The sequence below is a fragment of the Trachurus trachurus genome (genome assembly GCF_905171665.1).
Source record: "Trachurus trachurus genome assembly, chromosome: 11".
Taxonomy (NCBI): domain Eukaryota; kingdom Metazoa; phylum Chordata; class Actinopteri; order Carangiformes; family Carangidae; genus Trachurus; species Trachurus trachurus.
In genome coordinates this window covers 3,680,816-3,698,575 of record NC_139904.1, presented here as the reverse complement: position 1 = coordinate 3,698,575, position 17,760 = coordinate 3,680,816, and the positions used below count along the sequence as shown (strand labels likewise).

The 17,760-nt window shown below is 37.8% G+C and overlaps 1 protein-coding gene across 1 annotated transcript; it reads right to left on the bottom strand.

The window, feature by feature from the left end:
• Positions 1–3,000: 3,000 nt before the first annotated feature.
• On the bottom strand, positions 3,001–11,805 carry galr1a (galanin receptor 1a; the record flags this gene model as incomplete). Its single annotated transcript, XM_083982330.1, has 5 exons — positions 3,001–3,357; positions 5,826–5,891; positions 7,509–7,746; positions 9,526–9,647; positions 11,488–11,805. The coding sequence occupies 5 exons, from the start codon at positions 11,803–11,805 to the stop codon at positions 3,001–3,003; spliced, it is 1,101 nt and encodes a 366-aa protein (XP_083838456.1).
• Positions 11,806–17,760: the final 5,955 nt, after the last annotated feature.

Genomic DNA, 17,760 nt, shown 5'->3' with positions numbered 1-17,760 from the left:
AGAAAAGAAAAGATAAATGTGAGAAAGTGAAGATCTGAAAACTGATGACAACATCTCCACTAAAATATGTTACAGCCCCATGTAACACGTCATCAATGACATCACAGCAGCTTATCAATCAAAAACAAGAGTTAATTTGTTTTATTGTATTTCATTCATTCATTTATTCATATAATTCATTCTCAGATGTTTTTTTTTTTTTTTTTTTTTACATGTATTTATTTTATGCATTTGTTTTGTACATCAGCACAGTTAAAAACACTTTAATATCACATTAAATCTGAGGTTTGTAATAATATTATGAACAGGACCAGTGTGAGGACACAGTAAAGTGTCTGAATGTGCTTTTCACCTTTGACCTTTAACTTCAGTTTGACATGTAAAACCTGCTGTCATGAGCAGATTCAGAACTGGAGACAAACTCATGTGACATTAAAGGGATAGTTCAACATTTTTTGCAAATTGGCCCACTGCCATAATCCCTAGGAGTAGGTTCATTACCTTTAATTGTCGATGCAAGCTATTTATTAGAACAGTGGAGCAGAGCCACGAGCTGCTACAGAGGCAAATGGGATTTTTGAATTTTTGAAAATTTGCCCTATAGCTGAAGCCTCATCTGACACCTTTTCGGTCAGGGTTATTTGTTTTGTTTTGTTTTGGATTTTTATACTTTAGTAGGAAAAAATTAATTATTGTTCATTTATGTTTATAATGTAGGCCTATATGTATAATGTATATAATGTTATTTATTGACGTCTGTACTTGATTCTACAAGTTAAAAAAAGACCAAAATAAAACTCACAAAACTATTCAGGTTCTATTGACGTCATTACACAGTTTATCCACTAGTAGTAGGCTAGTCTCCTTCTTTTCTGGAGGAGGGTCTGGCAAGCGAGACTAATCCACTAGAGGCCGCTCATCGTTTATTCTTCAGTGTTTTAGGTTCAAATGAATCTTCTTCAAAATGATTCATTTTAAAGGAACAAATAACAAAACACTAAAGTTACAGTTTGACATTTTTGGGAAATATACTTAATCGGCTTCATTATTGATAGTTATAGGACAAAACTGATGCTAAGCTAAACTGTGTGTGACCTATAGAAATGTTGATGTTTCTTATGCATATTCAGTGAAACAACAAACGTGTTTTACATTTTCTGTTAACGTAAAGATTTGTTTTTTTTTTAATTTACATATCTAGAGTCAGAAACATGTTGAAACTGAAAACATTCACAGACGACGAGTTTGTTTTCTGGTAAAGTATCTGATCCTGCAGGTCAGCGTCCTCCTGCAGCAACAACATGGTGAATAAATAATGTTTTTGTGCTCATATTCAGACTTTATCGATCAACTCTGAACATTTTACATTCAGTTGAATAAAAAACAAAAGAAACAAACTCTGATCCAGCTGTTTGAAGTGATTCAGACCAAACACCTGCACATCTGTCCCTGCTGCTGTTGGTTTGAAACAATATATTTACAGTCGGTACAGTGGCAAGAAAAAGTATGTGAACCCTTTGGAATCTCCTAATTTCTGCATTAATTGCTTTGTTTTCCATTGAAGGCCTGAAGTTTGCCAAAGACCCTGACACTCCACAACACAACTGGGAAATGTTTTGTGGAGTGATGAAACTAAGACTAAATTCTTCTATTTTTCTTTTCTTTTTTGTAGTAGCCTACGTATGGTGTAAAAATGGCGCTTGCAAGCAGGTAAACCAGTGGTTCTGAAACTTTTTTTTTTTTTTTACATCAAGGACCCCTAAATTGACACAAATTGGACCCTCATTGGACAAAATGTTGAAACAAACAGCAGAAATACACAAATATTTGTTCTGAGACTGAGTAACGTTACTGTCTTAGTCAATGTACGTTCAAATTAGGGCCATTGGTGTGAATTTTTTTTTTTTTTAAGTATATTTTTGGGGCATTTTATTGCCTTTAATCGACAGAACAGTCAAGAGAGAGAGAGGAAATGGGGAGGCAGAGAGGGGGAATGATACGCAGGAAAGGGCTGCCCAATGCGGGATTTGAACCGGGGCCGCCTGCAGTGAGGACTGTAGCCTCAACATGGGGCGGTCACTCTACCAAGTGAGCTAAACGCCACCCCTGGTGTGAATTTTTGCAAAAAATGTTAGCGAAATTTCTGGAAAAAACTGGTAACATTTCTTTTTTTTTTTTTTTTTAAAAAGGTTAAACATTTAATTTCTCAAAAACAGTAAAAAAAGAAATCTAGAAAAAAAAAGGTTTTAAAAATTGTAGAAAAAAAGTACAAATTTCTCCCAAAAAAAGTTGCGAAATTTCTCAAAAAAAACTACAAATACTTAAGTGATAAAAATCTAAAAAAAAAGTTTTTTTTCAATTTTGAGGGGAAAAAAAGGTAAAATTTCATCCCAAAAAAGTTTTTTTTTTTTTTTTTTAATTGAGGGGGGAAAAAAGAGAAAAAAAAATTCTAGAAAAAAGTGGTAACATTTTGAGAAAAACTTCAACCCTCTCAAGGACCCCACTTTGAAAACCACTGATGTAAACATCATCTCAAAGGTGAAGTACAGTGGAGGGAGCATCATGGTTTGGGGCTTTGCTGCCTCAGGGCCTGGACAATTTGACATCATCGAGGGCAAAATGACTTCCAGAGTTTCTCCAGGCTTCCTACAGGACGATGTCAGGGTGGCTGAAGCTCAGTAGAAGTTGTGTGATGCAGCAGTGCTGATCAGTTCTGATCTGCAGCTACAGGAAACGTTTGGTTGAGGTTGTTGCTGCCAAAGGAGCTTCAACCACTTAGTAAATCCAAGGGTTCACTGACTTCTTCCACCTGCACTGTGGATGTTTAATGGATATGTTCAATAAAGACATGAAGTATTATAATTGTTTGTGTGGTATTAGGTTCAACACATTTGGTAGATCGGATCACATTAAACGACCAATTTATGCAGAAAACTAAGAAATTCCAGAGGGTTCACATACTTTTTCTTTCCACTGTATAAAGCCGCATCAGCAGCAGCATCAAAGCATCTTACTGATCTGCGTGACCTCGTGACCTTTGACGCTGGCGTTGGTGGATGGCGGCGGCGGCGGCTCCATGCGGCTGCGCGGGTCGCGGGTGTCGTTGAGCGGACACTCGCTGGGCGCGCGGCACCAGAACACCTGCTTGTAGGAGTTCCTGAAGTTCTCGGACAGGAAGGCGTAGATGACGGGGTTGACGGAGGAGTTGCTGTAGGCCAGGCAGTGAGCCACCACCCTGAAGACGAACGACGCCTGGTTCAGAGGGAACGAGCCGAACTCCACCCACAGGTGCACGACGTGGTGGGGCAGCCAGGACAGGCAGAAGACCACCACCACCACCAGCACCGTCTGAGCCGTCTGCAGCAGGAGGAAGAGGAAGAGGAGGAGGAGGAGGAGGAGGAGGAGGAGGAAGAGGAGGGGTGAGGAGGAGGAGGAGGAGTACACTGCAAAAACTCAAAATCTTTACAAGAATATTTGTCTTATTTCTTGTCAAAATGTCTCAATTTAGTCAAAACTAATCTAAGTCCACATAAAATAAGACTCATCACCTAAAAATGAACTTGTTTTTAGATCATTTTCACTTGTTTCAAACTAATTTTCACTTGAAATAAGTAGAAAAATCTTTTTTGTGTTTGTAATAAGAAAGAAAAACTTGCTCCACTATCAGATTTTTCTACTTATTTCAAGTGTCTAAAAACAAGCTACTTTTTTAATGTGATGAGTCTTATTTTAAGTAGAATGAGATTTATTTTCACTAGAAATTACATTTTGACTAGAAATAAGACAAATATTCTTGGTAAGATTTTGAGTTTTTGCAGTGTAGTAGTAGTTTATTCACAGTCAGTCAACCTTCCATAATACCATCATTCATTCAACTAGTGCATAAATAGATTGAAAAGGTGCAGGCTGAAGCTATCCATCTTACACTGCAAAAATTCAAAATCTTACCAAGAATATTTGTCTTATTTCTTGTCAAAATGTCTCAATTTAGTCAAAACTAATCTATGTCCACATAAAATAAGACTCATCACCTAAAAATTAACTTGTTTTTAGATAATTTTCACTTGTTTCAAACTAATTTTCACTTGAAATAAGTAGAAAAATCTGCCAGTGAAAGCAAGTTTTTTGTGTTTGTAATAAGAAAGAAAAACTTGCTCCACTATCAGATTTTTCTACTTATTTCAAGTGAAAATTTGCTTTAAAAAAGTTTTTAAAAAAAAGTGTCTAAAAACAAGCTACTTTTTTAATGTGATGAGTCTTATTTTAAGTAGAATGAGATTTATTTTCACTAGAAATGACATTTTGACTAGAAATAAGACAAATATTCTTGGTAAGATTTTGAGTTTTTGCAGTGTAGTAGTAGTTTATTCGATCTTGTGCACAAATTATTTACAGTTGAGCATCAATCACAGTCAGTCAACCTTCCATAATACCATCATTCGTTCAACTAGTTCATAAATAGATTGAAAAGGTGCAGGCTGAAGCTATCCAGCTTATAAATGCCTAGGCTACCCTTTAATTCAATATTCCATTAAATCCATTAGAGCTCTTCATGGTTTCAGAGTCATAGAAAGAAACAAGTATCCAATAATTAACAAATAAAGCCAAAAAATAAAATAATTAAACAGCATTACAGTTGCAATCAGAGTCATAGAAAGAATATCTCCCCTCTCTTTCCTTGAGAGACGGAGACAGAGGCTCATATAACGTCAGCTGACCACTCAGAGAGCAGCAGATAACGACGGCAATAAAACCTGATCAAATAAAACAGACGGAGCTTCATGTCGGAGCCACTTGTCCAGGGCCGGACCAAGCCTCCATGGGGCCCGAAGCAAAAATGTATTTTGGGGCCCTCTATTACTGCTAATAAAACCGATTGTTGATCATTTAAACACCTACTACAAACTTATTTACTTTTTCTAATCTGTCATGACGAAATCATCTTCCTAGCCTGGCATGATTTACACATATGGTTTTTAGGAGTTTTCATTGTCAATTCGACACATGTTAATACATGAGGTGGAATGTAATTAGTTACTCTGGTCCCGGTGCAAGCCCAATAAAAGAGAGTCAATAAAAAAAGTGTACAATAGAATAAAAATAGCTAACTGAGTATGAGTACAGTACAAAGTACAAAATAGCAAGATAGAAATAGATCAAATACGCAAAAATAAGCAAAGTAAATAAATAATATAGAAAATCTAACAGTATAAAAGTATAAATACTATAATAAGTGTTTTTTTAATCTGAAACGAGACCAAATTCAGTCTGAATGTGAATGTGAACTAGGCCTACAACTAAAACTAACAAAATAAACCTAATACATTCACTGTAAACACGTCATCTGCTTCTTTATTTTTTGTTTTAAATAAATTGCAACAGCAATGTGCAACAACAATGAAGGGTTTTTGTAATTTCGCAGGATTTCTCGAGGGATCGACAAAAGTAACGCACTATAAATTTAAAAAAGGGAATTGCTTTTTGGGGTTAAGGTTGGACAAACTCTTTACAAACATTCTTACCTTTCTACAAACCAAAAACCTTTTATTCTAAGCAGGTTCTCTGTGTGGGAGCTGAAGCAGCTGCTCGGTGCTCGCTGTTTTGTTTTTTCTCCTCCAGCTCTGCAGCCGGCAGCTATTCTGGTGCACACGATGCAGCTTCCTGTCATATCTCAGATCAGAGCTGACCGGTCATTAAGCCATCGGTCACCTCCCGGCCTGAGTCATTCATCACGGTGCAGCTCACTGAGCACCAGGACTCAACAACACAAACCAAACACAACACACCATGCACACACACACACACACACACACACACACACAAACCTTCTTCTTGGAGAGCTCCGACTTTTTGGAGACGTTCCTCAGCTTTTTGTGCAGATGGTTCAAAACCTGCAGCAGCAACAAGAAGACGGTTTTAGGACTTAAATTAAAAAGCTGTCGACCTGAATCTGCTCAGATTCAAACAAACAGGTGCAGCTCAATCAATGGAAATATCATGGAAACTTGGAAAGTTTATTTATCAATCAATTAGTCAATAATTCAATTAAAAAAAGTGAAACTGGTCCATTATTACACACATGAAACATGTATTTAATTTATTTTAATTGTAATGATTATGGCTTACATTTAATGAAGGCCTAAAATTCGGTATCTCAAACTAATTTGAATATTATAAAAGCCAAGACCAATTAAAAAAAAAAAAAAAAGGAAATATTGGCCTTCTGAAAAGTATGTCCATCTATATGCACTCAATACTTGGTTGGGGATATTTGACATGAAATGGACTTTTCCATAATATTCTAATATATTGAGATGCACATGCTACTGAGGACTTATTACAATAAAAGACAGAAAATGTGACTTTTAATCTTTAAATACACTGATATTTATAACTTTAATCTGTTAAATGATGAAATAAACTTGTTATTTATCTTACAAACCGACTCTGATTGATGCACAGCCTACTGCACAATCAATAATGAATAATATTTCAATGAATATTTTTCTATTTCAAGCTAAAAACTGAACAAAGAGCAAATAACATCCAACTTTTTTGAGGATTAAAGTCACATTTCATCTATTACTCTGATGAGTTACACATTTATTACACTAAACAGAGAAAAATGACTTTTAATGTTTAAAAAATACTCATATTGATGCACATCCTGATAATCAATAATATTTCAGAGACTATTTTTCAATTTCTGGGTAAAAACTGAACATTTTTACACCAGAGAGCAACGAACTTTCAACTTTTCTGAGGATTAAAGTCACAGTTCGTCTACATCTAGTGATGCTGCCTCAGTTTTATCAGCCTTGTCTCTGATTGATGCACAGCCTATTGCACAATCAATAATATTTCAATGAATATTTTTCTATTTCAAGCTAAAAACTGAACAAAGAGCAAAGAACATTCAACTTGTCTGAGTATTAAAGTCACAATCTAGTGATGATGCCTCATTTTATCTACTCTGATCAGTTATTATTACACTAAAACAGAGAAAATATGACTTTTAATGTTTAAGAATACTCATATTTTTCACTTAATAAGGAAATAAAGTCCTCATCTATTTTATGAACTGACTCGGATTGATGCACAGCCTGATAATCAATATTTTTCAATTTTCGGGTAAAAACTGAGCATTTTTACACCAGAGAGCAACGAACATTCAACTTTTCTGAGGATTAAAGTCACATTTCATCTATCACTCTGATATTACACTAAACAGAGAAAAATATGACTTTTAATGTTTAAAAAATACTCATATTGATGATTGAGGATTGATGCACATCCTGATAATCAATAATATTTCAGAGAATATTTTTCAATTTCAGGGTAAAAACTGAACATTTTTAAGAACATTCAACTTTTCTGAGGATTAAAGTCACAGTTCGTCTACATCTAGTGGTGCTGCCTCAGTTTTATCAATGGTAGAATACTCTGATCAGCTGTTATTGATCTGATTGATTGACTGTCTACCTTGCCTCTGATTGGTGCGCACCCACCTTCGCGTAGCAGACGGAGATGAGCGCGAGCGGCAGCAGGTATCCGAACACGAAGGTGCACATCACGTAGACCTTCCGGTGGTGGTCGGGCCAGACCTCCCAGCAGAAGGTGTTGTTGTCGTCGCCGCGCTGCACGATGCTCTGGTAGTGCGCCACGGGGGCGGCCATGGCCAGGGACAGCACCCAGATCAGCACCACGCCCACCAGCGCATGCCTCCCCACCCGGATCGACGAGGACCTGTGTAGTGTACACTGCAAAAACTCAATATCTTACTAAGTATATTTGTCTTATTTCTAGTCAAAACTAATCTCTTTTCACTTAAAATAAGACTCATCACATTAAAAAGTAGCTTGTTTTTAGACACTTTTTACTTCTTTCAAGCAGATTTTCACTTGAAATAAGTAGAAAAATCTGATAGTGGAGCAAGTTTTTCTTTCTTATTACAAGCACAAAAAACCTGCTTTCACTGGCAGATTTTTCTACTTATTTCAAGTGAAAATGTGTTTGAAACAAATTAAAATTAACTAAAAACAAGTTCATTTTTAGGTGATGAGTCTTATTTTAAGTGGTAAGAGATTAGTTTTGACTAGAATTGAGACATTTTGACAAGAAATGAGACAAATATTCTTGGAGAGATTTTGCAGTGTATTATCCACCTGAACATTTTTGCTTTAATATCTTGAATTATCTTATGTTTTTCATGGTGTTTTCTTAGCCTAAAAGTTAAGGGACAGGTTAGAGGTCAGTCACCATTTGGATAAATAATAATAATAATACATTTTATTTGGAGGCGCCTTTCAAGTCACCCAAGGTCACCTTACAAAAAAGGAGTGGAAGCATCATAGTAGCAACAAAAAACAAGACAAACAAAACATCAAGATAAAAGTGAGTGCAGTGCAGAGTGTCTGGATTATAGGGAATGTGCCAGTTTGAACAGGTGGGTGGGATAGGAACTTCATTTGTGATAAGTAACAGTTTACAGTTAAAGCAGATATCAGCTTCACGGCCGTTTCGGCTAATGCTGCGTTCAAGGCAGGCTTTTGAAACCGTAAGTTACAGCTTCAAGTCACAACTACGACTTGGTAGCGTTCCAGGTAACCCGTAGCTCGTGTTTTTACCATCCTGTTGTCTGTGAAAGTTCCCTATAACGGCCACTCGTAACTTCCGACCCGTGAACTCGTACCAGATCGAACTGGTATGACTTCACAGGAAGGAAAAACACAAAGTACGAGTTTCTTTGAACGCACCATGAGTTAGCAGCCCCCGCCCTTGTCAGGCATCAATTGGTCCTCGTGCTACGTCACCACATTCACGCGCATCCCTTGGCTGCACACACAGCCCTTCATGCCGTTCTGCCTCCTGATTGGATAACACTTGTATCCCAGAAGAAATGTTTTCTCCTCGGGTTACAGCAGAGCAGAGTGACGGAGAGACTCGTGTTCCGGTCGAAACACTCTATGTAAGTGATTGCTGACGGAAAATATGACTAATTAGGACTTATATTAACAAAAACATTTCACTGATATCTCCTTTAAATGGAATAAATATAAATAAATTCAGATGTTACAAGAGAAAAGGCACACACATACATTTACAGCAAGATGTTTAGATTAGGTGTCTAGTAGTAGTGTGGAATGTATACCCTGAGAAATGTGTTCCTATGTCTGTGGGTCATAGTTTTTGGGGATACTTGACACTGTATGTTTAAGTTAGCTTGGTCAAGAGGTTAAATGTCAGAAGGTAGCTATAGGTTAGATTCTGTTTTTAGATCCTGTCTTTGTCTGACCATCTTGGTCAAACATATCCTTATATTGGAAAAAGGTGGAGTTTTAGAAAACGCATATAAGGTTTGGGGTTTAGGCCAAGAGGGAGAGATCTCATATTGGCACCAGAGATGCTCCACGATTCGGCATTTTTGTACACTGTTCTTCTTCTTGTAATAAACTCTTTTTGAATGCAAGAAAAGACGTGTCGGCGGTGATCCCTTCTCTTCATCAACACATCAATATACCACACCTGCGGGCGTGCACGATGGCCACGTAGCGGTCCACGGACATGGCGGACAGCGTGAAGATGCTGACGAGCATGGACACGGTGAAGAAGTAGTGGATGAACTTGCAGATGAAGGCGCCCAGCACCTGTATAGGAGGCCGTAGTAAAAATGCATTTAAAACAGACAAACATGTATTAGTGTTAGTATTCATTTTCTTATTTTAAATATTAGTAACTGTTTCATTTTTACTTATAGACCGAATCTCCTTGTTGTTTACATTGTACTTGTAGAAAACCAGCATGTAATTTGAATGAGATCAATAGTAACGAACGAGAGTTTAGCTATATATCATATTTTTCATGCCCTATCACCGTTTAGACAAATCTGAAATGATTGAAGAAACATTACTATTTCTGTGTGTGTTTTGTGTTGCTGTGTGTGTTGTATTTATTCAGTTTGGGGGAATCACAGTGTCTAGAAAGCATCAGTGGCTCAGCTGACAGGGACAGCTAACGGTAGCTAAGCTAACACTAGGACATCAGCTGTTAAAGCAGAAGTAAGCGATATTTTTGTGTTAATATAAGTCTTAAATAGTTATATCTTCCGACAGCAATCACTTACATAGAGTGTTTGGACTGAAACACGGGTCTGACTGTCAGTCACTCTGCTCTGCTCTAAGCCGAGGAGAAAACTTTTCTCGTATCCTACAAGTTTTATCCAATGAGGAGAGAGAACGGCATGCAGGGCTGTGTGTGCAGCCAAGGGATGCGCGTGAATGTGGTGACGTAGGGACGAGGACCAATAGATCCATGACGACACACACTACACAATCACACGCCGTAACATCGTTATGTAACGTTATCCACCGCTCCATTTATTGATTTTTCGCCGGCTTTGTTGTCAACAGATGCACATGGGCAAGAGGAGCGAAACCAAAACAGCGGAAAAGAAGCGAGCGGACTTGCACAGTTTCCGACTGTCTTTCTGTGTAAATATCTCATGTTACAACATGAAAACCTGCGGCTTATATTCAAGTGCGGCCTATATGTACAGTATTTTCTTTTAAAATGTAGCTGGTGCGGGTTATACAGGTACGTAAATTGTCCATGATGCTGAGTGTCAGCTGAGTGTCAACTGTTGGATACATTCACGCTCTCTTATGACGTAATCTCACGGCGCACTGACTCCTAATCGCAAAACACTAATGAATGGAAACGGTCATAAATTTGCATTTGCTTTTTGCGCATTTTCACAAAATTCGCTCTTAAAATTTTAAGATCTAATGCATTAAAATTTTCAGATATTGTGTCCCTAAAGACAATGGAAATCATTTTTCGAGTAAAGAACAACAGCCTTCCAGCTTGTATCCTTCAGTTATTTAAATGAAGAAAAGGAAACTTTAATTTAAGAGGGTTATTGATTTTTGAAATGTGTAAAGTGAGAACTAATATAAAATACAAATGTGTTTCAGTTTTATGAGTTAAAATGTGGAATAAGCTCAGTGATGAGTTGAAGACATGTAGTTCTTTGTTGAGTTTTAAGAAAGCCTTGAAATGTAAAATAATGAAAAATTATAAAATACAGTATACAGTACAATAATGATTACTTTCATCTTATTATTTTGGACTGCTGACATTCTAGGTAATTTAATTTCATAGAGTGTAAAGGATAGGCAAATATAAGCCTTGGGCTTCAGCCTATTCCCTTTTCGGTCACTGTATGATATTTTCTTTTTGTGTGTGTGTGTGTGTGTATGGTTGCAATTGTGTATAATATGTTTTGTCTAAACTGTTCACACAGATGGTTGATTTTGATGTTGGTGTTGTATGACCGAAATAAACAAATTTCAATTCAATTCAATTCAAAAATTCGATACATTTGGATGGAAAGCCAGCTAATGTTGCCATGGAGCAGTACAGTAGCGACATGAACACACAAAGTTGTCACTCTGTATCTCTCCGCCCTAATACAGAGGCGTAACTCACCCAGGTGGGCAGCATGTAGATGGTGGACTGGAAGGGCACGCAGCACAGCAGGTAGGACAGGTCCGCCACGCTCAGGTTCAGGATGAAGATGTTGGTGGTGCTGCGCCGCGCCTGGACCCCCGGTTTGCTGCGCGCCAGCACCGTTATCACCATGGAGTTGCCCACCACGCCGAGCAGGAAGATGAGCGCGAAGATGAGCAGCGAGATGAAGTTGTCCACCCCCATGCCCAGGATCAGTTTGGCGGGAAGAAGCCGCACGGTGTCGGTGCCGACTCGGTACTGGCTCAGGTTCTGGTTCTGGATCTCCACCTGCTCCATGTTTCTCTCTGACGCACAGATGGTAAACTTACATGTTGAGATAACGAGGCACGCGCGTCCTCTCCGCACGACGACGTGGAGGCTCGAGCTGATCTGAAGTCTGATGCTGGACTGAGCTCGTGCATGTGCAGGGCTGCTGCTCCCCTGCACGCGTACACGCGCAACGTCACCGTGCTGCGCGCAACCGAGCTCACCAATACTATACCTGTCCGCGTTCAAGGAACCAAGTCAGTCCCATCTTAACCCTCCTGTTTTCCTTTTCCAATCTGTTCCCTTCCTCCATCCTTCCTTCTTTCCTTCCTTTCTCTCTTCCTTCTTTCCACAATCCTTTTACCCTTCCTTCCTTTCTTCCTTCCCTTCGTCCTTACTTCTTCCTTCCTCTTTGGATCCAATTGACCCTCCATCTTTCTTTCCTTCCTTCCTTTTTCCCCTTCCTTCTTTCCACAATCCCTTTTCCCCTCCCTTCCAACAGCCAGGTTCTGCAACAGTTTCATTCCCCTGGCCATAAGACGGCTGAACCTCCAAAACGGCTGAATTCTGAATTCTTAATTTTTGCACATGCCACTTTTAACATTTTAACTGTGATTCTTTTAAATATAAAAATTGTTATTTTTTACACATATGCACACAGAGCACTTTATTGACCGAACGACCGACCTCACTTGTCTTGTTTTTAATTTATTTATACATTTTATATTTATATATCACTGATTCTTGAGAGTCGGGACAAAACACGTTCTGAAAAACTTTTTTTGAAAATTTACACTATATTGATTAGAGTTATATATTCATGTAGATAAAGATCTGTTCTATTTAACCATGTAAAGGTGCAGGCTGGAGGTTAAAAAACATTTTTAACAAATTCACATGTTTACCTTAAGGACTTGATTTGTGTCAACTCCGTCAGACACACTAAAAGTATATAATTATATAATTATAATAGCCTAACAAGAATCTTAAGTTCTGATGTATGTTTTAATAGTGTTTAGTTACTCTGATATGCAATAAAAAGTAAGATATAAACTTAAGGTTTAATTTCACACTGTTATGAATACACAGATTTCTAAAAATTAGCATTTTCAAACTTTATCTTTTATTTTGCCACTATAGAAAAAAAATCCTAAAGTGAATAAGACACAAGAGGATGTAGATCTGATGATCCTTCATTACTTAAACAACAAAAACTGAAGAAAGAATTCTTTGTTTTCCCAAAAAATTACAAAAACATGTATCTGGCGGTGCTGATGAAGATCTGACGGAGCTGACGGAGTTGACAAAATTGTATTTGCATTTCTGATCAATGAGCAAAAGCTTTTTTAAACAGATGGAAGTGACACTAAATTAAAAAATACCAATCCCTTGTCTTACTGAACATATTTTAAATTCAACTATAATAAACAAAACTGTAAATACACCATTTCAAACTATAACAAATTGCACTTCTTCATTTTGTACTCCGAAGCCCTTCTATAATGTCACAGTATCTAGCATTTGATTGGAAGATGTGTCTGTTTTGGACAAATCTGCCACAGATGACACTGTACTGCATATATTACACTAATGATGGTGGAAAGGCAGGGTTTTGCACACTGTCCGAGTCAGAGAGACTGGATGCTGTGGCATTCTGGACACATATCCTATGGATCATGTCTTAAAATATATCAAGACAAAATTACCACAGGTGCACTTTTGGTATGATGGTCCAAGTAAACTGATTTGAAAAAGCAACATTGAACTTCTTCCCTGCTCTATAAGAAGTGTGTATATTTTCAATAGTGAAAACTACACACTGTACCTTTAAAATTGTACATCAATCAATGAATCAAACATGTAGACAAGTGCTATATACAACACATGTGCTGGAAAGTCATCCAATAATAAGCAGATAGAAAAGAGAAGACAATTATTCAATAAGCAGACCACAGTCTGGCCATGCTCTACAAATCATAAGTATATTGTAAAATATGTAATTGCATGCTATATACCTACATTAATGTGCAGATAAACCCCTAAAATAACATTCTATTCCTTTACTATATTTGAAAATAGTATAATATTAGCACATTTAAGCAGTTATTGGTGGATTTGTCAACTCCGTCAGCTTACATGTCAACTCCGTCAGACAGAAAACCTGACGGAGTTGACTCTGACGGAGTTGACGAAATGGCATGTTTTTTTCCTTCTGCAGAAAAAAGCACTGCAGCTAGCTAGCTAGTTTTTTGGCTATTGCTAGCTGTCTCCATAATCTCAATAAAATACTTTTCATTGAGTCCACTATGGTTTAAAAAAAGTATCATAAGGGAGAGATGGTGTTGACATGCTCCGGCTGTGACCATAGGAAAATTGACATTGTTCATCTAAAATATCAAAAAATGTCAACTTTACCAGACCATGTGTGGTATTGATGCATTCACCACAGCCAGGAGAATGAAGAGGGATCATCAGGGGATAGCTGGCCATGCTATTGCCTGATTTAATGAGGTTTATGAAAAAATCTGACGGAGTTGACGGAAACAGAGGACACAACTTTGATGGGCAGATTTCTGTGGAAAATATTTTTAGATGTTCATGGCATGCATTGTTTTATACATTTATAACCCTTATCTTTGATTTGATATAAATGTTTTCACAATTGTAGAGGTTTTTAAAGTTTTTGGGGGCTGGTGAATGTTGTGACCTATTGGACAAGAGAAATAACATGGGCCGTCTGACCACTGGTCATATAATTAAACAAATATCCCCCAAAAAAGGAATTATCTATGCTAAAACATAACATCAGTATTCACAATTCATTTAGATCTAACTTTGTGAGTATGTCAATCATGATTTATTTCTTTATTTTTTATATAAATAAGACTTTTCTATGTGGGACATGTTTTGTCCCGACTCTCAAGAATCAGTGATATATATATTTTTTGTTTTGTGCCGAGAGTCAGTGAAACAAAATTTCGTTCTATGCACACTGTGTATTTGAATGACAATAAAGTACCTATTCTATTCTTCCTTTTTGACGCAATCTGTTCCCTCCCTCCATCTATCCTTCCTTCTTCCCTTCCTTATTTCCTCCCATCTTTCCCTTTGTCCTTTCTTCCTTCCTTCTTTCCCTTTGTCCTTCCTGCCTTCCTTCCTTCCTTGACCCAGGTGGACAACAGGAGGGTTAACTTAGATAATTATCTTCAAATTACGCATCGAACACGCACGTGACACATGATGCAATCAAAAAAAGAGAATAAAGCCAGAATGTAAATATTGTTCAAACTCATAAATATACTGAATATGATCCATGACGGATCATAAATATGCAGCACTTCCTGTTGTTGCTGCAGTGCAGTTTCATATTTGCACAGTGGCAATAAAATATCACATATTGTTCATTATAGACACAAATTCATATTCATCAGTGTGTGATGAAAAAGCAACCCCTCCTCCTCCTCGATGGAAAAAAAAACGAGATGATGAACTTTTTCCTCAGTTTGTTCTGCTGCTCTGAGACCTTTAACTTTATATTCTGATCCCTGTGGATGAGTCAGACTTCACCGACTCTCCATCTTTTTGTTGTTTCTCACATTACGTAGGATTAGATACAGTTGGAAAACCAAACTTTATTTTCTCCTCTTAATCATAGTGTTGATCCTTCAACCCCCCCGAGATAAACAATCCCCACTTATTGTATTTTAATGAAACGGTTCAAACTGTGACTCAGATCTATTTAAGACTTTCGAAAAACAGGAGAAAATGTCGTGTCAGATCTGGAAAACATCTAAAATCAAAAGGTTTTAATACACATTTTAAGTACAAAACTTGTGTGAGTGATGCACTATTGCATTATGGGAAGTGTAGGATGCAGCAGTGTCTGTATTTGGTCATAAACAAAAGTAAAAAGTCAAATGATTAGTTAGGAGATAAGTTAATACAGTTCATCCTCAGGGGAACGTGAACATCTGTGTGTTCAAAAGCTGCAAAGACACTTTTTCTGAAATCCAATCATATCTACCTGTTGGTGGCACAATCAATAATCATTATAAGCTTCATCGTCTGGGGACCATGAACGTATACCAGATGTCTTGACGATCCATTACCGAACCCTAAACCCTCAGGACATCTATCAACAATCCAATCCTCTCTCAACCTGTTGCACAAGAGAAAAACTCAGTATGCAGGATCATTACAACCATCAAGTTTCATCCTCTGGAGACCATGAACACACCAAGTCACTGAACTCAGAATCCAGAAACAACAGAGTCTGTTGGTCACACAAGGAGAAGATTCCTCAAGGGACCATGAACATACCAAATGTCCTGACGATCCACAACAAACACTATTTCTTAAAGGAAATGTATCTACAATCCAAATCTCTTTCAACCTGTTGCACAAGCGTAAAACTCATTCATGAGATTTCATCCCCTGGGGACCATGAAGGTCTTCATGAACTTTCATAACAATCCACCTGAAGGTTGTTGAGAACTCTGGACCAAAGTGGTGGACGAACAGACCAAGAGTTGTTGGGTTTCATCCTCTGGGGATCATGAATGTACCAAATGTCTTGACAATCCAGAACTTAACCCTAAATCTTATAGGACATTTATCTACAATCTAAACTTCTCTCAACCTGCTGCACAAGAGAAACTCAAAGAATGATCAAAATCATCAGGTTTCGTCCTCTAGGGATCATGAACGTACCAAATGTCTTGACAATCCACCATCTAACCATAAATCTTATAGGACATTTATCTACAATCCAATCCTCTTTCAACCTTTTGCACAAGAGAAACTCAAAGGATGATCAAAATCACCAGGTTTCGTCCTCTGAGGACCATGAAGGTCTCCATGAACTTTTATATCAATCCATCTGTAGGTTTTTATCTACAATCCAAAAACCTTCAACCTGTTGAAGGGATCCTCAAAAATCATTAGGTTTCATCCTCTGGGGACAATGAAGGTCTTCGTGAAGTTTCATAACAATCCATCTGACGATTGTTGAGATAGTTCAGTCTGGACCTAAGTGGTGGACGAACAGACCAAGAGTTGTTGGGTTTCATCCTCAGGGGATCATGAATGTACCAAATGTCTTGACAATCCATTACCGAACCCTATCTTATTTATCTACAATCCAATCCTCTCTCAATCTGTTGCACAAGAGAAACTCATTAAAATCATCAGGTTTCATCCTCTGGGGACCATGAAGGTACCAAATCTCTTGACGAACCATTACCATACCCTAAACCCTCAGGACATTTATCTACAATCCAAAAAACCTTGGAGAGATCATCAAAGATCATTAACTTTCATCCTCTGGGGACCATGAAGGTCTTCACCAACTTTCATAACAATCAATCTGAAGGTTGTTGAGATAGTTCAGTCTGGACCAAAGTGGTGGACGAACAGACCGAGAGTTGTTGGGTTTTATCCTCACGATCCACTACTTTACCCTAATCTGACATTTATCTACAATCCGAACTTCTCTCAAACTTTTGCACAAGAGAAACTCCAAAAAATCTCAACTCAACTCAAAATCATCAGGTTTCATCCTCTGGGGACCATGAATGTACCAAATGTCTTGACAATCCATTACCGAACCCTATCTTATAGGACATTTATCTACAATCCAAACTTCTCTCAACCTGCTGCATAAACTCATCAAAAGCATCAGGTTTCATCCTCTGGGGACCATGAAGGTACCAAATCTCTTGACGATCCATACCCTAAACCCTCAGGACATTTATCTACAATCCAAAAAACCTTTAACCTGTTGGAGAGATCATCAAAGATCATTAACTTTCATCCTCTGGGCCCAGTATTTCAAAACTTGTAATATATTTCCAAATCTCAAGTCTCCGCCTCCGGATCTGAAACATGGCGGACTACTTCACCAAAGGAGCAGCTGGGAGCGCGACTTTCACGTCAAAGTGTAAGTTTACTGCCGTCTAATGTGTAGCGGTTTTAAGACCATACGAA